Here is a 22,249-nt window from a genome sequence, read left to right on the forward strand (position 1 = left end):
CCAGTGCTTCTCCATTCTAATAAAGCAGACAGTTGATGACGCACTTTTGAAAGACTACAACGCAGTGTGCATAAAAGCAAAGTGAAAAAAATCGCTCTTAGATCAAATTGATAAATAATTTTCTTTCCCATCGACATTTACATTTCTGTACATTTACATTTACAGCATGTGACAGATGCCTTTATCCAGAGTGATGTACATAAGTGCTTAAATCTCTGTCATTGGATACATTAATGCACATTGTTTAAAGTTACAATGGAAAAGTGTAAAAGTTTTTTTTTGTTTTTTTTTAGGGGAAGAAGTGCTAGTTGAAGTGTTTCATGAATAAGTAGGTCTTCATCCATCGTTTAAAAATAGCCAGTGACAGCTCTCTGGACCCCTGTGGGAAGTTCATTCCACCACCTTGGTGACAAAACAGAAAATAGTCTTGCATGCCTTGCATGCGGGGCTGTGGGCGGGGCTACTGTTAGCACATTTGATAATGTACCTAAAGTTTACTAATGTTTAATACCCTTTTACTTTACCGCAATATAATCACTTATCAGCACACATGATAATAAGTAACTACATGCCAAGGCTAACTTTTTTCTGTGTTAATGATAAAATAACGTTATGTACTTTCTCGATTACAACCTCCATTTATACAAATTACATGGAGCTGCACGTACACGTTGGATTCGCCGCGTTTGGGTGTTAATGTAGGTTCACAAAGCCATGAGCATTAACAGTAAAGCAACATCCACCATTGTTGATGTTGTGTTTGTGTTTGCCGCTGCTGCGCTAACGTTGCTGCGCTGGGTAATGTGAGACGTATACAGTGACATCAGACTCGGCTCTGTGATGGCTCTCTAGCCGGTGGAAAGGCAAACCGGTTTTTAGAAGGTTCGCCAGTGGAACCAACTTTGAACCAGCACCAGCACGAGTTCTGAACCAGCACTCGGTTCTTTCTGGTGGAAAAGGGGCAGTAGTAAACTTGCCTCTTACCCTGAGAGATGGTGGGTCCAATGGAGCAGTGCTGTAGATCTGAGGGTGTGAGGTGCAGTGTGAGGAGTGATGAGGGCTTTGAGGTAAGAGGGAGCTGGTCCATTTTTGGCTTTGTAGGCCAGCATCAGTGTTTTGTATCTGATGCGTGCAGCTACCAGAAGCCAGTGGAGGGATCGCAGCAGTGTGGTGGTGTGGAGAACTTTGGCAGGTTGAACACAAGCCGGGCAGCTGCATTTTGGATCATTTTCAGAGGACGGATTGTGTTCATATGTAGACCTGCCAGCAGTGTGTTACAGTAATCCAGTCTAGAGATGACAAGAGACTGGACAAGTACCTGAGCAGCCTGTGTGGACAGAAATGGCCGAATCCTTCTAATGAGAAGAGAAGTAGAGAAGAAACCGACATGAGCGAGTCACATTAGCAACATGAGAGGAAAAGGACAGTTGAGTGTCCATGGTTACCCCAAGGTTGTGAGCTGTGGCTGAAGGATGGATCATTCTGGGGATGAATCACCTGATGATCAGCAGTTCAGTTTTGTTAGGATTGAGCTTTAACTGATGAGCCGTCATCCATGATGATATTTTTGCCAGACATGCTGAGATTCGATCAGAAGCTGTGGTATCTGAGGGTGGGAAAGAGAAGATAAGTTGTTTAACAATCAGCATAGCAGTGGTAAGAGTAAGTAAGTAAGTAAGTAAGTTTATTTCTAAAGCACATTTAAATTCAGCTCTAGCCGACCAAAGTGCTATACAGCGACATAACAAGCAATCAAAACACAGTCAATAAAAAAATGTGCACAGTAAAACAGGTAAAATATATGAAAGTTAAAAAACAAAGTCAAATTAACACTCAACAGGAAAAGCCTGACGGTACAGATGTGTTTTTAGCTGTTTTTCAAAAACCCCAACAGAAGACGCATTCTTTATACTGAGATACATTTTTTAAATTACACAAGGACGCACTTGCTTGCCCAATTGCACATCTGATCAATCTATCAGTTAGGCAAAGTATTTTTCCAAGCTTTTGGAAAACAGCAGTTGTATCTCCGATTTATAAGTCTGGTGATAAAACAATGGTGTCAAATTATAGACCCATTAGTATTTTATCAGTAGTATCCAAGGTGACAGAAAAATGGGTAGCTGAACAGTTAAAAAACTATCTAAACTTGGGCCACACACCTTTACACCCAATGCAATTTGGATTCCACACAAACCACTCTACAGAGACAGCAAACTGTTTCCTCCTTGAAAATATCAAGTCAAAATTAGATGAGGGTGGTATAGTTGGTGCAGTGTTTTTGGACCTTAACCCTCTGGAGTCGATGAACGCATATACGCGTTTTGTGGCATAATCTCCTGTTAAGGCCGAAAAGAACTTAAATTACACTTTCAGTTTCGATCGTACAGACAAGAGCATTACATCAATCGAATCTGTAAATGGTCTACTTTTATCTGTATAGAGTGCGTTCTCTGCCATCTCGGTCTCGGTCACCACTCTTCACAGACACATAAATAAAACAACCCGAATCTCAGCGAATACTTGCCTCAAATACAAGATAAATATATGCATAGAAAGCTTGAAATGTCTACTTTTAAATAAACAAATTCAAGTCAAAAACAAATAAACTATTTTTATGTAATCCGTATGAAAGTAAGGAGTGGTCCGGTTTCTCCTGTTTCGCCTCATTATAGATAATGTGTTCCCGCCTCCGTCTGAGAGCACTGTTCATATGCAAATGAACTGAGGAGATTCAGGTGATCACGGACACGCCCCCGAGACACAGGAATGACTCAGTACATGAAATCTGGACCTGTGTGCTTTGCAAAGCAAAGCATGGTAAGAGGCAGGACACTACTTGGAAATGCCAGGCATGTGATGTTCACTTGTGTGTTCAGCTGAAAAGGAACTGTTTCCTAGAGTGGCACAAAGATGTATAACTGTTCAATTCTGGGTACTATGTGACAGAGTAGGTTAGTGGGCTTCCTGATTGTGTCTTCTGTGTTATTACTAACTTCTAAAGTGATTTTGTGTGATAGTTAAATATTCTAAATAAACTACAAACTACGTTTATTTTGTCCTCACATTCTTTCTTGTAACTCCTCTCTCAGTCACATACCTACCTGAAAGGCTCATTATGCAGCTCATCATGCGGGCCTTTGTCTTCTCAGGTGTGAATCACATTAATATTCATGATAGTTGACGCCTACTCGCATATGCCCTTTACAAACAAAAAGTGTCTTAGAAAGTTTAAATCAATATATTGTTTTCTGTGAGCGATTAAACAAGATGATTTTCACATAATTTTGAAGCAAAAACTCTAGGCTACAAGATCCAGTTCTCAAAAGTCTTGTGAACTGATGTCCTGTATGTGTTTTATGGCCTTATTCAAGTGATTTAAAATATTTCATTTTTCACTAACCACGCATAAACCTTGTTTTCTCAAAAACACAATCATGTACATACATGCTGCTCACATATTATTGTAGTCCAGTTTGTGCTGATTACAGTGATATTAGACTTTAGCCATTTATGTAACGTAACATTTATGTAAAGTAACTGAAAAAAGCACAAATGTCAGGGTATGACAAAACTTTTCCAGGCCCTAAAAATACCCTCAGACTCCAGAGGGTTAATAAGGCTTTCGACACTGTGAACCATCAGACACTATTATCAAAATTATCTTCTTATAATTTCTCAGATGAGGCTATGAAATGGATGGAGTCATATTTAACTAGCAGGAAACAGTGCGTACATATTGGTAATTCTTATTCTTCATACCTTGACTGTAATATCGGTGTACCCCAGGGGTCAGTATCGGGCCCTATTTTGTTTAGCCTGTATATTAATGACTTGCCTTCAGTTTGTCAATCTGTTAATATACAAATGTATTCAGATGATACTGTTATTTATTTGCATACTAAGACCAAACAACAGGCAGCAACTGAATTAACCAAAGCATTGGTGCATGTTTCTGCCTGACTAAAAATCTCAGATCTGCATCTTAACATTAACAAAACAGTCTGTATGTTCTTTTCTAAGAGGTCCACAAATGTACAGCAGGCAGATGTTTTTATAGAAGGAGAAAAAAATCACGGAAGTGTCCAATTTTAAATACCTTGGTATTATTTTGGACTCTAATTTCATTCATTCATCTTCTACCGCTTATCCGAACTACCTCGGGTCACGGGGAGCCTGTGCCTATCTCAGGCATCATTGGGCATCAAGGCAGGTTACACCCTGAATGGAATGCCAACCCATCGCAGGGCGCACACACACTCATTCACTCACACACTAGGGACAATTTTCCAGAGATGCCAATCAACCTACCATGCATGTCTTTGGACCGGGGGGGGAACCCGGAGGAAACCCCCGAGGCACGGGGAGAACATGCAAACTCCACACACACAAGGTGGAGGCGGGAATCGAACCCCGACCCTGGAGGTGTGAGGCGAACGTGCTAACCACTAAGCCACCGTGCCCCCTGGACTCTAATTTAACTTTTAAAAAGCATGTAAAAAAAGTGGCTAATACCATCAGATATAATATGGCTAACTTTAGACACATTAGGCCATACAGTATATAACAATAGAGGCAGCCAAACTATTTATGCATGCCATGATTTTTTCTCACATATCATACTGTTTCACAAGCTGGTCCCAAGCAAATATGACAACTCTAAAACCCATTGAGACCCTTTATAAGCAAACCTTAAAAATATTAGATCAAAAACCTATCAGTCATCACCACTGTAATATTATTACTAAATACAACTATTCAATTTTAACAATTTCTCACATTATCAAGATGCCTGTCTCATTTTTAAAATTTTACATGGGTTTGCACCCCCACCACTGTGTGAATTTATAAAACAGGAATAACAGTGATAGGGCAAACAGGGCAGCTACCAGGGGAGACTGTGTTATACAGTATAGGCGAAGTAAGTTTGGTCAAACAGTCTTTTCAGTACGGGCCTCAATTTATTGGAATTGTCTCCCTACTGAACTCAGAAAGAGCACCAGCTATTAATCATTTAAATTCAAACTCAAGAAATGGATTAAAAACACTCAAAATTGCAATCATCAATAGTTAACTTATTTTATCTTTGGTACTGCCCACTTTTGTATTGTATTTATTATTATCTATTTAGTGTTTTAATCTGTTTTGTGTTTTTCATGTATTTAATTTTTGTATTATGATACTGTGTTGACCTGCCAAGGGACTGCAGATGAAAAATAGCTCTTCAGCTAATTCTGGCACATTTACATTTTGAGTGTAAACAATAAAATGTTGATTGATGTGCATTGTCCCTTTCAAATAAATAAAAGAAAAAAAAGGAAGCTGGTTCCAGAGAGCGGGCGCAACTGCTGCAAAAGCTCTATCCCCTTTAGATTTCAACCATGATCGAGGAACCTGGAGAGGAGCTTGATTATTGGACCTGAGAGGTCTGGGTACTGAATAAGAGTGAATAATTTCAGAAATGTAAATGGGTGCTTGACCTTTCAGAGCTTTAAAAACAGTTAAAAGAATTTTAAACCGTATTCTAAAATAAACTGGGAGCCAATGTAAGGAAGCTCACACTGGGGTAATGTGATCATAATTTTTCTTTCCAGAAAGTAACCTGGCAGCTGCATTGTGAACTAACTGTAGCCGATTTAGAAAGGAATGGAGGAGACCAATATAAAGAGAATTACAGTAATCCAATCGAGATGATATAAATGCATGTATGATCTTTTCTAGATCCTGAAAAGTTAACATTGGTTTCAGTTTAGAAATAATTCGTAGTTGATGGAAACTGTTCTTAACAACAGAGCTAATTTGCTTCTCAAAAGTGAATTCAGAATCAAAGATCACCCCCAGATTTTTTTACAAAAGACTTTACATATGGTGAGTATAAGCCCAAGAGGAAGCATATAAAGATTGAAAAGAATTGGAGCTAAAATTGATCCCTGTGGAACCCCGTTATCAAGAGAAGCAGTAGTAGAGGAGTATTGTCCTATCGACACTGAGAAAGTCCTTGATTGGAGGTATGAGCGGAACCACTCGAGCTGAATCTCTGATGCCCACCCAATTTTCCAGACGAGATAACAAAATGTCATGGTCCACTGTGTCAAACGCAGCTGTAAGATCTAATAAAATCAGAATTGCATTTCACCCGAGTCAACAGCGGTCAGTAGGTCATTTGTAACTCTTAGCAAGGCAGTCTCAGTACTATGATATCTTCTGAAACCCGATTGAAATGGTTCCAGGATACTATTGAGGTTTAGAAATGTGAGTAATTGAGGAAAAAACACATTCTCCAATAAATGGCAGTTTCGAATGGCAGTTTTGGTCTGTAATTGTTAAAGGAAGAAATATCAAGATTGGGTTTTTCAACAGTGGTTGAACAACAGCATGTTTAAAAGATGCTGGAACAATGGCAGAAACTAAAGAATTTATGATAGCAGTAATTGTATGACCAAAGGTATCAAAAGCATCCTTAATAATAATTGATGGAATAACATCATGAGAGGAAGAGGTGTTTTTTTTTGTCTGCATAACCACATCTCTCAGTACAGAGCTGGATACAGACTGAAAATGTATAATGGATAATTGAATTTATAGTGCTAAAAAGAATTTTGGGAGAATTGCAATGACTGCTGATAACATCAGAAAAAAAATTTGTTTCTGGCTGCTTTTGCTGCCTTTTGAAATTTATCCAAGCAGAAGTTAAAAATGTTGAATAAGACAGTAAGATGATCTTTTTTCCACATCCTCTCAGCTTTCCGGCAATCCTGTCTGAGATGGCGGATAGAGTCATCAAGCCATGGCTGAGATTTAAATTTAGGAAACCTAAATTTAATAGGGGTTACAGAATCCAGAATGGAAGTGCAGGAAGAGTTAAAAAAGTTCAAGTAATTAATCCAGATTGGAGGAGTCTGTAACTGAGAGTAAAGAGTTTGTGACATTGTTTTGATAGCTGTCGATAAACAGATTTACAGTTTCAGAATTTATACGACACATAGGATACCCTGAGGTTTTTGTAGTAGACCATAAAATACAGAGTAGTGTTGAATACAATTGGTTTGTGGTCAGAACATGCAATGTCTTCACTGTTAATATCTTCAATAGAGAGACCAAAAAATAAGGTCTAAAGTATGGCCATGGACGTGTGTAGCCTCCTGAACATATTGAACCAAATTGAGGCCAAAATGAATCACAGACCTCGCTAAACTCAGTAACCAAGGGCTTACCTGGGCAGTCTACATGGATATTAAAGTCACCAAGGATGAGTAGACAGTCATATAATGTCATAGCCTGGGACAAAATGTCTGCAAAGTCCACAAGTCTTTGTCAAGCCTGGGAGGCCTATAGACCAAGTCACACAGTGCCGGAGAAGTAGTCGACATAATTTCAACACAGTTCAAATGAGAGATAGTGCTTAACTGAGAAGGTCCTAAGTTGAAAGTGTTTTTTAAAAACCACAGAGACTCCTCCTGCTTGTCTTCCATCGCATCTAGGGGTGCCAAAATAGAGTTAGAGTTAAAATAGAATAGACAGAGTTCGCCAAAGATAGAAATCTCACCAGCTCCGAGCCATGTTTCCTTTTAAAAATAAAAAGTCCAATCGGTGGGAGATGAAAAAATCATTAAGAATAAAAGACTTATTCGATACTGATCTGGTATTTATCAAAGCCATTTTAATAGATGTAGACTGTTGTAGTGGTTTGCAGGCACGTTTCAACTGTTGGATATTAGAGGAATTTACACCTCTGGCTCTGATGCGTATTCTCGTGGATTGCAGTGTAGCAGGTAATCCAGTTGAGGCTGGGAGAAAAGGCAGATGCCTTGGATCCATCGAACCTCGCGTCGCATAAAAGCTTAGAAGTTTGTAGTAGTGGCTAAGCGACAGCTGTTGGTGAAGAACAGTATGAAATTTTCTCCTAATCCTCACTAGGACACCTCCACGAGTTCCCCTCTTTCTGCAACGTTTCCTAATGTAAGCAATACAGCAAAATGGCTGAGATATTGTACAATGTGCAAAAACGGCTGAAATGTTGGACAGTTTGTGCAAAAACAGCAGAAAAAGTGTGCAAAACAGCATGTAAACAGTTTGCTGGATTGTAAGCAGCATGTAAACAGAATGTTCTGTTAGTGTGTGTGTTTTGTGAGGGTCTATGCAGTCCATACAGATGATGTGTGTGTATGTTGTGCTCAGTACAGTACAGTTCAGTTATTGAGAAATCTGATGGCTTGTGGGAAGAAACTGTTACACAGTCTGGTCTTGAGGGCCCGAATGCTTCGGTACCTTTTTCCAGATGGCAGGAGGGTGAAGAGTGTGTGTGAGGGGTGTGTGGGGTCATCCACAATGCTGTTGGCTTTGCGGATGCAGCGTGTGGTGTAAGTGTCTATGATAGAGGGAAGAGAGACCCCAATGATCTTCTCCGCTGTCCTCACTATCCGCTGCAGTGTTTTGCAATCTGAGATCGTACAGTTCCCAAACCAGACAGTGATGCAGCTGCTCAGGATGCTCTCAATGGTCCCTCTGTAGAACATGGTCAGGATGGGGGGAGGGAGATGTGCCTTTCTCAGCCTTCGTAGGAAGTAGAGACGCTGCTGGGCTTTCTTGGTGATGGCGCTGGTGTTGAGTGACCAGGTAAGGTTCTCCACTAGATGAACACCAAGAAATTTGTTGCTCTTGACGATCTCTACAGATGATCCGTCGATGGTCAGCGGAGAGTGGTCACTCTGTGCTCTCCTGAAGTCAACAACCATCTCTTTAGTTTTATCCACATTCAGAGAAAGGTTGTTGGCTCTACACCAGGTAGTTAGTTGTTGCACCTCCTCCCTGTATGCTGACTCGTTGTTCTTGTTGATGAGACCCACCACGGTCGTGTCATCGGCGAACTTGATAATATGATTGGATCTGTGCGTTGCTGCACAGTCGTGAGTCAGCAGAGTGAACAGCAATGGACTGAGCACACAGCCTTGAGGAGCTCCAGTGTTCAGTGTGGTGGTGCTGGAGATGCTGTTCCCGATCCGGACTCACTGAGGTCTCCCAGTCAGGAAGTCCAGGATCCAGTTGCAGAGAGAGGTGTTTAGTCCCAGCAGGCTCAGCTTCCCAATCAGGTGCTTAGTGATGATTGTATTGAATGCTGAACTAAAGTCTATGAACAGCATTCGTACATAAGTGTCTTTATTGTCCAGGTGGGTGAGGGCTAAGTGGAGGGCTGTGGCAATGGCATCGTCTGTGGAGCGGTTTGAACTGTAGGGGGTCCAGTGAGGGTGGTAGCTGTGTCTTGATGTGCCTCATGATGAGCTTCTTGAAGCACTTCATAACTATGGGTGTGAGTGCAACAGGACGATAGTCATTGAGGCAGGACACTGTAGACTTCTTTGGGACAGGAACGATGGTGGTAGTTTTGAGGCACGTAGGAACAACGGCGCTCAGGGAAATGTTGAAGATGTCCGTAAAGACATCCGCTAGCTGTTCTGTACATTCTCTGAGCACTTGCCAGGAATGTTGTCTGGACCAGCAGCCTTCCGTGGGTTAACTCTGCATAGAGCACTCCTCACGACGGCCGTGGATAGACAGAGTACCTGGTCGTCGGGGGAGGGATGGTCTTCCTTGGCGTTACATTGTTCTGTACCTCGAACCGAGCACAGAAATCGTTCAGCGCGTCTGGGAGGGAGGCGTCACTATCACAAGCAGGTGAAGCTGTCTTGTAGTTTGTCGTCGCCTGTATGCCCTGCCACATGCGCTGGGTGTCTCCGCTGTCCTGGAAGTGGCTATGGATTGTCTGGGCGTGTACACGCTTTGCCTCTCTGATGGCTCGGGACAGTTTGGCCCTTGCTGTTCTTAGGGCCGCCCTGTCCCCTGTTCTGAAGGCTAGGTCTCTAGTCCTCAGCAGAGCACGCACATTAGTAGTCATCCACGGCTTCTGGTTGGAGCGTGTAGTGATGGTCTTGGAGACGGTCACGTCATCAATGCACTTGCCGATGTAACTGGTCACTGCTGATGTGTACTCCTCGAAGTTGACAGAGTCTCTGTTGGTTGCAGCCTCCCTGAAGATGTTCCAGTCAGTGCACTCAAAGCAGTCCTGAAGAGCAGAGGTGGCTCCTGCTGGCCAGGTTTTCACCTGCTTCAGAACCAGTTTTGAGCGTCTGACGAGTGGTCTGTATACTGGAATTAGCATAACAGTGATGTGGTCTGAGTAGCCGAGGTGGGGGCGGGGCTCCGCATGACAGGGGGAGGGGCTCCACACGGTACGTGCCAGGAATGTTTGTGTAAACAAGATTAAGTGTGTTTTCACCTCTCGTAGCAAAGTCCACATGTTGATGGAATTTAGGGAGCACTGACTAGAGATTTGCATGGTTGAAATCTCCGGCGATGACAAAAAGTCCATCGGGGTGAACATTCTGTAGGTCGCTAATAGCTCCGTATAGCTCAGTTAGTACCTCTTTAGCATTAGCGCTAGGAGGTATGTAAACTCCGACAATGTAAACAGTAGTAAATTCCCGTGGTAAATAAAATGGTCTGCATCTAACAGTCACAAACTCCACTGACGATGAGCAGTAACTAGAAACAAGCACAGAGTTCTTGCACCATTCCGTGTTGATATAAACACACACCACCACCACCACGAGTCTTACCGCACAGAGCTGCATTTCTGCAGACTGTGAGATGCAAGTGCAGTCGGGGCTGAAGTGAAGGTCCAGCAGATTTCCTCAATCTTCTCATTGAAGAAAGAAGCAAAGTCTTCTGCAGTCAGGGAGGATGAAGAAGGAGGAGCCGGGGGGCTGAGTAGAGAAGAGATGATGTTGTGGAGCTTCCCGAGGGTCTTGTGCTGAAGCTTCAAGCTTTTTCTTGTAGAAGGAAGTCTTGGCAGAAGTCACGTCTGAGGAGAACTTGGCCAGGAGTGTTTGGTAAGAATCAAGATCTGCATCAAGTTGTGATTTCTTCCACTTTCTCTCTGATGATCTTAGCTCTCTTCGATTGTTGCACAGCACAGCTGAAATCCAAGGAGCAGAACAAGAAGTTTTCTTTTGTTTAGTGGACATAGGGCAGAGGAAGTCCATAGTTGAAGAAAGAGATGAGAGGAAAGTATCTGTGGCTGAGTCCAAGGGTAGTGAGAAAAAAGACTCCGGATCGGGAAGAGAAGAAAGCGTGCCAGAAGCTACAGAAGAAGGGGAGACAGGTTGCGGCGGGTAAGAGCGAGGGGGTGAGAGGTAGTTTTAGGTAGGATAGGGAGAGTGATGGTGAAGGATACCAGGTGACGATCAGAGACGTGTAGTGGGGTAGCAGTCACGTCTGTAGCTGGAGAAGGACGGGTGAAAACCAGGTCCAGGACATTGCCTCCTTTGTGTGTGGGGATGTAGCTGTTGAGTGTCAGGGCAAATGAGTCGAGAAGAGTCAGGAGGGAAGAAGCTTGAAGAGGGGAGGTTGAAGTCACCAAGCACCATCAGAGGGGAGCTATCGGAAGGGAAAACACTAAGCAGTGTGTCCATTTCTTCCAGGAAGACACCTAGGGGACCAGGAGGGCGGTAAACAACAATGATAACAAGGTTGATTGGAGATGTGACAGAAATGGCATGGAATTCAAAAGCGAAGATGGTTAAATGAGACAAGAGGAGAGGTGTAAAGCACCATCTCCTTGACAACAGTAAACCTGTACCACCACCCCTGCCTGTTACTTGTGGTGAGTGAGAGAAAGCATAGGCAGAGGAGAAAGCAACTGGGGTAGCATTGTACAAACTGACCATCAGTGTCAGGGCCCTAACACAGGTCTGTGTGTATGTCTGTCTGTGTGTGTCTGTATGTGTCTGTGTGTCTCTGTCTGTGTCTGTGTTTGTGTGTGTGTGTGTGTCAGGGTTCTGTCATTACATGTTGTTCTTATTTCTTATGCTCTTCTATTGAAGTTACTGTGTTTAGGTACCTGATTATTTCCTCATCATTTCTCACCTGTGCAGTGTTTCAGGTGATGCTGTCTGCAGTGTTTCAGGTGATGTGTGCAGTGCTTCAGGTGATGATGAGTACCAGCTTCAGGTGATGATGTGTGCCACCTGCAGTGTTCTTCACCACCTCCTTCTTTTCCTCATCCTCACGTTCATCACAGGTGAGTGTGATCTCAGTGTCACTGCTCACACTGGACTCCTAGAGTGGCATAAAGATGTATAACTGTTCAATTCTGGGTACTATGTGACAGAGTAGGTTAGTGAGCTTCTACAAACCTTACACCAGAGTAGTGTTAATTTCGTCAGACGAGACGAGACGAAATATGTTCGTCAACGACCTTTTTTTTCCTGACTAAGACGAGACGATGACGAGACTGCACCACTGTCCAAAAACGCTGACTAAGACTAAATTAACATGCATTATTGTTGACGAAAAAAGACGAGACGAAAATGTTTTGTATAAAATAAAAACGAAGATAAAATCTCTCTTCATTTTCGTCTACAATTGTCTCTGCTTTTTCATCAGCTGTTACGCCTTTAAAATATTCACAACGAGTTCGCGGCTTCGCTGTTGCTCAAGTTACAGGTCCGCCAAGCGGATCCTGCTTATTATATTGCTACCTACCAAATAAATCGATAATTTGACTCAAAATGATGATTTAAAAAGAAGTTTATTGATTTAAAAACAATTGTATTGTTTCCGCTAAAGAAAATAGTGCGCTCCGTCTCTACGGTTAGAATCCTGTGTGTTCTAGTGTATGCACTGTTTAAACGAGTGTGTGCACTGTTAAAACTTCTCACTGATACTTTTGTGATTCGCGGAGTTTTGACAAGTTTTATAGCCTTGATATTGTTTCTTATTCAAAAGTGTTGACAGAAAAAACTCAACACTCCCAACCTGAAACCTCTTCCCTGTCACAATCACATCATAATCATAATTAATAATTAGGCTTAAAAGCAAATGTATATGTAAGGGAATCAAGTTTAACAATTACATGTAATATTGCTCCAAATATCATCAATAATGGTGTGGTAATTTGTATATATATACAAATATATATACAAATATATACAATATTATATATACAAATATAAGTTGGTAATGTCCTTGGTTGGTAAAGATGTCCTTGGTTGGTAAAGATCAAAACTGTAGGTGTGTATGTGTATATATATATATACACACACACACACACACCCCTACAGTTTTGATCTTAGGCTTTTCATTAAGTTATTTATTTCCACTATAACACTTGTGTTCCTGATATTATTACATTTAATGAGGCCTCGTTGTATTTATTCTTACAATAGATTCCAGATGTGGTCAAGCTACAATTTTTTGACTAAAACTAGACAAAGACTTTTAGTCGACTAAAACTAAGACTAAGATACCTTGAGTTTTCTTTTGACTAAAACTAGACTAAAATGACAAGACTTTTAGTCGACTAAAACTAAGACTAACAAAAAAGATATGTGAATGACTAAATATGACTAAAACTAACAAGGACATTTGGCACAAGACTAAGACTAAGACTAAATTAAAAATAGGTGACGAAATTAACACTACACCAGAGATGGGGACTCGAGTCATATGACTTGACTCGAGTCAGCCTTAAGTCACAAATTTGAGACTTGAGACTTGCTTGACAAATATTAAAAAAAGACTCGACTTGACTTTGACTTGACATTCATGACTTGAGACTTGACTCGTACTTGAGTTAAATGACTCGAAATAACTTGTTTTTTGTTTTTGTTTCATCTTTTTTGTCTATTTTGTTTTTAAACCGGCAAGCAGAGGGAGAGTGCGCACTAACTAATAAACCTTAACAGTCATGACGAAACATGGAAGGCGCTACACCAAAAATAATTAGAGAAGAACAGCAGTATGTGACCACATCGCTCACAATTGAATGACAAAGTTCTATCAAATTAAATTTTTTGCAAGCGCAATGTAGTGTAAATGTTTGGTCACTGTTTATGTGGAAATGTCAGCTTTTTTGCAATAGCACTTATAATTGGTCTTCAGTGTTAGGCTTTGAGTGAAAAGCGTATGGATCGTTTATGGGGATGTACATTATATATAAAAAACATAAATATAAATATAAAAAACTTCAGAGTTGCAAGCACGGCCATATTCTTGTCTCGCATGTACACGCACACACATTCAATTTAAAGGGATAGTTCACCCAAAAATAAAAAAATTAATTTATAATTTTCTCACCCTCATGATGTTACAAACCTGTATAAATTTCTTTGTTCTGATGAACACGGAGGAAGATATTTTAAGGAATGTTTGTAACCAAACCATTCATGAGCCCCATTCACTTCTATAGTATTCTTTTTTCCCACTATAGAAGTGAATGGGGCTCATGAAGGGTTTGGTTATAAACATTCCTCAAAATATCTACGTGTGTGTTCATCAAAACAAAGACATTTATACAGGTTTGTAACATAATGAGGGTGAATTTTCATTTTTAGGTGAACTATCCCTTTAATTAATAGATTACACTCACTCCAATCATCTCTCTCTCTCTCTCTCTCTCTCTCTCTCTCTCTCCCCAATAGTTAATTCACTTCAAGGTTTGTGTGATTCAATAATTTACAATTTTTGATTGACGTGATTGTTGTTATTCTGTTATTAAAGAGGAAAGATCTAATGTAAGGATGTGTTCATGTCCCATTAAAAGGTGAATGCCTGTTCAATAAATGCCATTTGGTTGCATAGAAACCATTGTACTTTTTTATATATACTTTTCCATGGTCTTCTGCCATGTTTGAGACATATTGAAATTTATTTCAGTTACATTTACATCTTATTCCTTGTAGTTTTGATTTTTATTCATTTTTAGATTTTTATTGTATTTACAACTCACCTGTATGTGGACACCTTTTAAAAATAAATGCATATAATCATTTTTTGTTGCAAATAAAACTCTCAGTCCATAAATACTGTAGAATTAAGTTTGTTTAATATATAAATTTAGTTAAATCATCAAACATCTGTATGACTTGCCAGTGACTTGCTTGACTCAAGCTACGACTTGACTTGACTTGACTTGACATAAAGCAGTGACTTGACTTGACTTGACTCTCACAAAAAATGACTCGGACTTGCTTGAGACTTGAAGGTTAAGACTTGAGACTTACTTGTGACTTGCACATGTGTGACTTACTCCCACCTCTGCCTTACACCCTTTTTTATCTTGCACTCTTCGTGTTGACACTTTTTTTTGTTGTTGCACAGTTTTGCCCTGATTGTGTCTTCTGTGTTATTACTAACTTCTAAAGTGATTTTGTGTGATAGTTAAATATTCAAAATAAACTACAAACAAAGGGGGGCACGGTGGCTTAGTGGTTAGCACGTTCGACTCACACCTCCAGGGTTGGGGGTTTGATTCCCACCTCCGCCTTGTGTGTGTGGAGTTTGCATGTTCTCCCTGTGCCTCGGGGGTTTCCTCCGGGTACTCCGGTTTCCTCCCTCATCCAAAGACATGCATGGTAGGTTGATTGGCATCTCTGGAAAAAAATTGTCCGTAGTGTGTGATTGCGTGAGTGAATGAGAGTGTGTGTGTACCCTGTGATGGGTTGGCACTTCGTCCAGGGTGTATCCTGCCTTGATGCCTGATGACGCCTGAGATTGGCACAGGCTCCCCGTGACCCGAGGTAGTTCAGATAAGCGGTAGAAAATGAATGAATGAATGAACTACAAACAAAAAATACACATTTATTTTGTCCTCACATTCTTTCTTGTAACTCCTCTCTCAGTCACATACCTACCTGAAAGGCTCATTATGCAGCTCATCATGCGGGCCTTTGTCTTCTCAGGTGTGAATCACATTAATATTCATGATAGTTGACGCCTACTCGCATATGCCCTTTACAAACAAAAAGTGTCTTAGAAAGTTTAAATCAATATATTGTTTTCTGTGAGCGAGTAAACAAGATGATTTTCACATAATTTTGAAGCAAAAACTCTAGGCTACAAGATCCAGTTCTCAAAAGTCTTGTGAACTGATGTTCTGTATGTGTTTTATGGCCTTATTCAAGTGATGTAAAATATTTCATTTTTCACTAACCATGCATAAACATTGTTAATCATGTACATATGTAAATGTACATAAATCATGTACATACATGCTGCTCACATATTATTGTAGTCCAGTTTGTGCTGATTACAGTGATATTAGACTTTAGTCATTTATGTCTTTATAAGTAACTGAAAAAAGCACAAATGTCAGGGTATGACAGAACTTCTCCAGGACCTAAAAATACCCTCAGACCTCAGAGGGTTAAATTAAAGGTAATAACGTTTTATTATATTATATTTTTATATTAAACCTAATATATCAGGTTCCATATGCAAATACAGGACAAATAACAGCAGTGTATTGGTCAGCAGGGGGAAAGGGGCGGAGCATGTCAGGATGGAGCCTTTTATAGTTAATACTCTGGATTTGTTGATGAGGCTGAAAATGTCAGAACGTTGTGGTTCCTCCTGTTTTGTTGCTCTACAATGTTCTGTTAAAGAGTCCGAGCCAGACTTCATCTGGAATTATTATTATAACAACAAACTATTTTAGAATTAGCTCGTTCATCCAGCAGGGTCTCTATAGGTCATCATACAGACCAGGAAATGCAGGAGGCGGCACAGAGAACATAGGCAAAAGTAGGGATGTTGAGCAGGACTACAGGAAAGGCTAAAGAGAGCAGCACATAAACCTGCACTGCCCAGCATCCTCTTCACAAACTCCTAATAAACGAAACAGATAAACTGGAGCTGATCATGTTGGGGGGAAAAACAGTGAAATTCTTCCTTAATTTCATTAAACATTTGTACAATGACAGTAAAATAATTCTATTATATTAAGAGCAGAACCTGAATTTGTTTGCTAAAATATTGTGTTGTGCTGCTGAGTGTCAGAATTGGAAAAGTGTTCATAAACTTTATTATTAATGAAGAACCTCAGAATTTAACTGTAAGCCTGTTAAATTCTTACTTGCAAAGTAACTGAAATACGTAATTTATATAGCTTTAATATAGCTTTAACAACGTTAGATAGTTACATCTAAGCTGGTTAAATATATCCTCAGTAGGAACATATTTAACCAGCTTAGATGTAACTATCTAACGTTGTTCAGATAACAGTTATAACACTTATAGAGTCTGTTTGTGCAGCACAAGGACTTTCAGTGCTATGACATGTACAGTATTTAACAGAAGCCCTTATCCATGACAATGTCTTTAATGTTGTACTCATAAAACATTGAGTCTTGAGGTTGTGATCTTCAGGAGGTCTGTATGCCTTTGTGTTCTGTTGAATATAAACACTGGGAGTTCCTCACAGATGTGTTTGTGCCTGATCAATGCAGGTTAGAGCAGCACTTACACTCATTTATCCCCCGTCAGGATGCTGAGCCTCAGGAATTTCTATAGTTCACAACAACATCACAACTGCTCCGACTATGCTTTGTTCGTTTTTGTTTATTTTTTCCATTCCTTTTACTTCTTTCTCTTTTCACCACGGACACTGTGACAGACAAACACTTATTACTATTGGTTTACAATTCACTCACCTGTCACTGTTTTTAAACCGGAACTCGTTCTTACTGTGTGAGATCCTGTGGAGTAACAAAGAATGTGACCGAAGTGATATCTGTGAGGGGAAACAAGTCGGCATCAGGAACCTGTTGATGGTACATCATGCTCCTCTGCCTAGCAGCCTGTAAGACGATGTCCAGTCTCGGTTAAATGAGCTTGATGACATCAGGGCCAGGGTTAAATTCCAGAGGAACATTCATAACTGCAACCTCCTCTGTTTCACTCAGATAAAGCTGAACCCAGCAGTACCAGTAGTTATTTTTTGCACAGGCCTGTGTAATGATCCAGTGGCCCAATTTTTTGTTCAACAGTAAAAATTTCTAATTTTACCTCTTCTCAGTGGAAGGAACCATAAACAATTAAGAATGCATGTTTTTTTTTTTTTGTTTGTTTATGAAAAATTTTTGTGTAGCATTAGATTTTAATTATTTCTCCCTTATTTAAATAATTAAAATCTAATGCTACACAAAAATTAACAATGCATAAAAGCCAATGTTATTAGACATATTACCAAGACCAAAAAAAACATTTTTTATATAAAAATTTCTAATTTTACTTAGAAAGCATAAACAAGTAAGAATGCATGGTTCTTTCATGTCATGGCCATGTAATGAATAAACATGGTTATAATGGGAGTCAATGGGGAAAAAACAGCCCTGATATGTAAATGAGGGAGAAATAATTAAAATAATTAAATTTAAAGCTACACAAAAACTAACAATGCATAAAAGCCAGTGTTATTAGTCATCTTTGACTAATAGAAAACAGTCATTTCCAAGACTGTAATAAAAGGTAAAAAAAAATCTAGTTCACTTTTTTTATATTAAAAAGAAATAATTTTGTGCGTATTTTTATGCAAATTTGTAACATCACCTCATTAATTAGTAAATAAATATTTATTAGTTTTGATTAGAACTGAGGTTTATTAACAGATTTGTTTAATTGAATCATATGTACATGTATGTATACAGTATATGTACATGTATGTATACAGTATATTGCTTCTCTCTTTCAGTTCCTGTATCAGCTGTCACTACTGTAAAGGTGAAGATTAATCAGCCTGCTGCTCTGTCCTGTAATCGGACGTGTTCTCATGAGGCCACATGGTCTCTGTTCTATAACCAGACCTATATACCTGTAGTGGCTCAGTGTGATCAGACATCCTGCTGGTCAGCAGAAGGATTTAACATCTCCCATGATCAGTATCTGAAGGGAGATCTGACCCTCACCATCACTGCAGCTGATTACAGTAAGAGGAACATGTACACGTGTCAGTGTGATGGCAAAGACGTTAAAGAAGTGCGTCTCAGCATCGAGTGTAAGTGTCTTTACTGCTCTATAGTTTATAAACTCTCACTGATTTAGGTTTAGTGTGTTATATTTACATACAGTTAAAATTCAGTCTGGTGTTTTTTTTTCCTCAGCCATCATATCATCAGTTCAGGTGAATCCTGGTGAAGAGCTACAGCTGAATTTACACATATCAGACCAAGTGGAGGTGATCTTTAAACACAGAGATTCAGCAGATCCACATGGTGTACAGATCTGCAGTGTGTATAAAAGATCACTAGACTGTACAGCTGAATACACACAGAGAACATCACTCACTAACACACTTCTTACACTGAGAGAAGTAAAGAGGACTGACGATGGAGTTTACATCATCAGAGACATGAAGTATAACGAGACCCTTCATATTTACACAGTAACAGTAAGAGGTACGTATTCAGTGTGATTTGTGTCAGTGTGTAAAATTCAACAGTCTGATATTGGTCAGAAATCATCGTGAACATTCAGTTAATATAATAAAATAAAACTTAAAGTTGCTCTGAAACTCGACCGTATGAGAACCTGTCATTAAATTCTACATTTTCTACACACAGGTTTGTTTACTAGTAAATAAATTCTCCTGCAGATGATTTACAAATAAATAAATGTTTAAAACTAACACTGTAAATGAGGCCCAGTGGGTGTATTATTGGTGTTCAGTTAATCACACTCACTGGCACATGGTGTGTGTTAAGTCACTAATAAACACTGTGTGTGTGTGTGTGTGTGTGTGTGTGTGTGTGTGTGTGTGTGTGTGTGTGGAGTACAGATCAGAACAAAGATCAGGAGTCTGCTCTACCAGTGTGGGCGATCGTCCTGGTGGTGGTGGTGGTGGTGGTGTTGGTGCTTATGGTTGCTGCACTGATTGTGATAATCCCGTACCTGTGGAAAAAATATCACAGTAACCGAAGAGATGATGTAAGTAACAGAGACCTGCAGCACTGTGACATCAGAGATCACATGACTGTGTGCTGTAATAAAATCCACATCACCCTGATTAGACATCACTCAGTTACTACATGGACACTTCCACAGAACAAATATAATGATCACCTATAATAACTAAATAAATGTCTTCCAGTCTCACACTGACAACTAAATCCTCTATAGGTTCTTTATAAATAAAGACTGAATTTATCTTCAGTTTTTTCATCAGCCTTTGAGGTGTAAGGTGTTTGAGGTGTATTAGTATTAATATATAATGTAATAATGCATATATACATATTATTTCTTCTATATTGTACAGAGGCCCAGGAATGGAGCAGGAGAACATCAGAGCTCTAATGGCGCAATACGTATGAACCTAAAGAAGAACCAAAGAATGTTAAGACAGAGTGAGAATGAAAGTGACGAGTAGTAACAGAGGGAAGAGACTTGTAACTACATACAGCATGATGGTGGAACAATGAGAGATCAAAACTCAAATGGGAGCACAGGAATAAATGACATGTATCTGGATCTACAGCTTTCTCCGTCCCTTTGTGCTTCACAACAACTGAAGAATATGACCTGACTACAGAATCTGCTCCAATACTCACACCTAGACCTGACTACTGCAGCTTTTTTTTTTTGGAATCAGACCCTGGTTTAGATGTCCACACTTACACACCACATCAAGCCTTCAAACTCATGGAATATAGTCTGTCCTTCTCTGGGATCTGCTTCAGTCCTGGTTCCTCAGAAGTGTGATGTGTCCACCTTCTCTATGAACAGAACCTTTTTCACAAGTGAACCTCCTCCAAGAACAGAATCTGTTCAGAAGGCATCAATATCACGTATCTCTCTGCACTGACAGTTATTATTTCCAGGTGCTATGTTTAATGATAGTCAGAAGAACTGCAGGATTGATTTGCAGTGATATTTATTATAAGGGGATGAGTGGAGCCAAACCACAGCAGCAACAGAACTAAATGTGCCCCCCACCCCCACCCCCCCCACCCCAGCATGACAGCAACACCAGACTCCACACCACATGTGGAGAACAAGCTGAAGGTCAACTCATCCGACCAGATCACAGATATACACGTCTAATGCCCCTTTTCCACCGAGGCTGTTTGAGTGCAGGTTCGGAGCCTAATTTAGAACCAGTTCTTTCTTTTTCGACCGCCAAATCCGCTCTGAACCAGGAAAAGTGGTTCTTAAGTAGCACCAAAACGTTGCTGGTCTAGACTTAAGAACCACTTGTGTCAGGGGCTGTGGGCGGGGCTACTGTTAGCGCCTGGGGGCGGGGCTACTGTTAGCGCTTTTGATAATGTACCTTAAGTATACTAATGTTTAATACACTTTTACTTTACTGCGATATGATAGTAAGTAGCTACATGCTAAGGCTAACTTTTTTCTGTGTTAATGATAAAATAACGTTATGTACTTTCTCCATTACAACCTCCGTTTATACAGATTACATGGAGCTGCACGTACACATTGGATTCGCTCCGTTTGGGTGTTAATGTAGGTTCACAAAGTCATGAGCATTAACAGTAAAACAACATCCGCCATTGTTGATGTGTTTGTGTTTGTCGCTGCTGCACTAAAGTTGCTGGGACACGTGACACGTATACGGTGACATCACACTCGGCTCTGTGATGCTCTCTAACCGATGGAAAGACAAACCGGTTCTTAGAAGGTTCACCAGTGGAACCAACTTTGAACCAGCACCAGTGCTAGCTCTGAACCAGCACCCGGTTCTTTTTGGTGGAAAAGGGGTATATGTAGACCAGTGTGTGGATTTTATGTATGTGATCAGACATCAGTCCTGCACTGAGATTCTCAGTGACCTGAATTACAAGTGTTTATAACTCATAGGATATCAGCAGACTATATTCTATACTCGCAAATAAATTTTATTTATTTATTGATTTTTTTTTTGCACAGGCCTGTGTAATGGTTCAATGGCCCAATTTTTTGGCCAACAGTAAAAAGTGCTAATTTTACCTCTTTTCAGTGGAAGGAACCATAAACAAACAAGAATGCATGTTTTTTTTCATGTCATGTCCATGCAATGAATATACATGGTTATAATGGAAAAACAGCCCTGATATATAAATAAGGGAGAAATAATTAAATCTAAAGCTACACAAAAACTAACAATGCATAAAAGCCAATGTTATTAGTCATCTTTGACATTTCCAAGACTTTTTTTATTAAAAATAAAATTATGCAGATTTGTGACACTAATCAATTAGTAAATAAATATTTAGTAGTTTTGATCAGAATTGAGGTTGATTAACAGATTTGTGCAATATATATATATATATGTGTGTGTATATATATATATATATACATATATATATATACACACATATATATATATATACGTATATATATACATACGTATATATATATACACACACATATACGTATATGTGTGTGTGTGTGTGTATATATATATATACGTATATATATACATACA

The 22,249-nt window shown here is 39.8% G+C and overlaps 2 protein-coding genes across 5 annotated transcripts in view; one reads left to right on the top strand and one right to left on the bottom strand.

The window, feature by feature from the left end:
• Positions 1 to 22,082, top strand: part of LOC132849194 (uncharacterized) — a 73,832-nt gene extending 51,750 nt beyond the window's left edge. For 2 of the 3 annotated variants that reach the window (XM_060875453.1, XM_060875452.1), the window contains exons 2-5: positions 11,931 to 12,076; positions 18,527 to 18,829; positions 18,936 to 19,229; positions 19,610 to 19,979. In XM_060875453.1, coding sequence (XP_060731436.1) covers positions 12,010 to 12,076; positions 18,527 to 18,829; positions 18,936 to 19,229; positions 19,610 to 19,899 — 954 coding nt within the window. In that variant the 5' untranslated portion in view covers positions 11,931 to 12,009 and the 3' untranslated portion in view covers positions 19,900 to 19,979. Of the gene's footprint in view, positions 1 to 11,930; positions 12,077 to 18,526; positions 18,830 to 18,935; positions 19,230 to 19,609; positions 19,980 to 20,086 lie in introns of those variants that run through there. The other variant, XM_060875455.1, reaches the window with a different exon arrangement.
• LOC132849173 (NLR family CARD domain-containing protein 3-like) overlaps positions 1 to 22,249 on the bottom strand; it is a 116,011-nt gene that overhangs the window by 25,690 nt on the left and 68,072 nt on the right. The gene's annotated exons all lie outside the window — the stretch shown is intronic.

Source organism: Tachysurus vachellii, chromosome 7 (genome assembly GCF_030014155.1).
Source record: "Tachysurus vachellii isolate PV-2020 chromosome 7, HZAU_Pvac_v1, whole genome shotgun sequence".
Taxonomy (NCBI): Eukaryota; Metazoa; Chordata; class Actinopteri; order Siluriformes; family Bagridae; genus Tachysurus; species Tachysurus vachellii.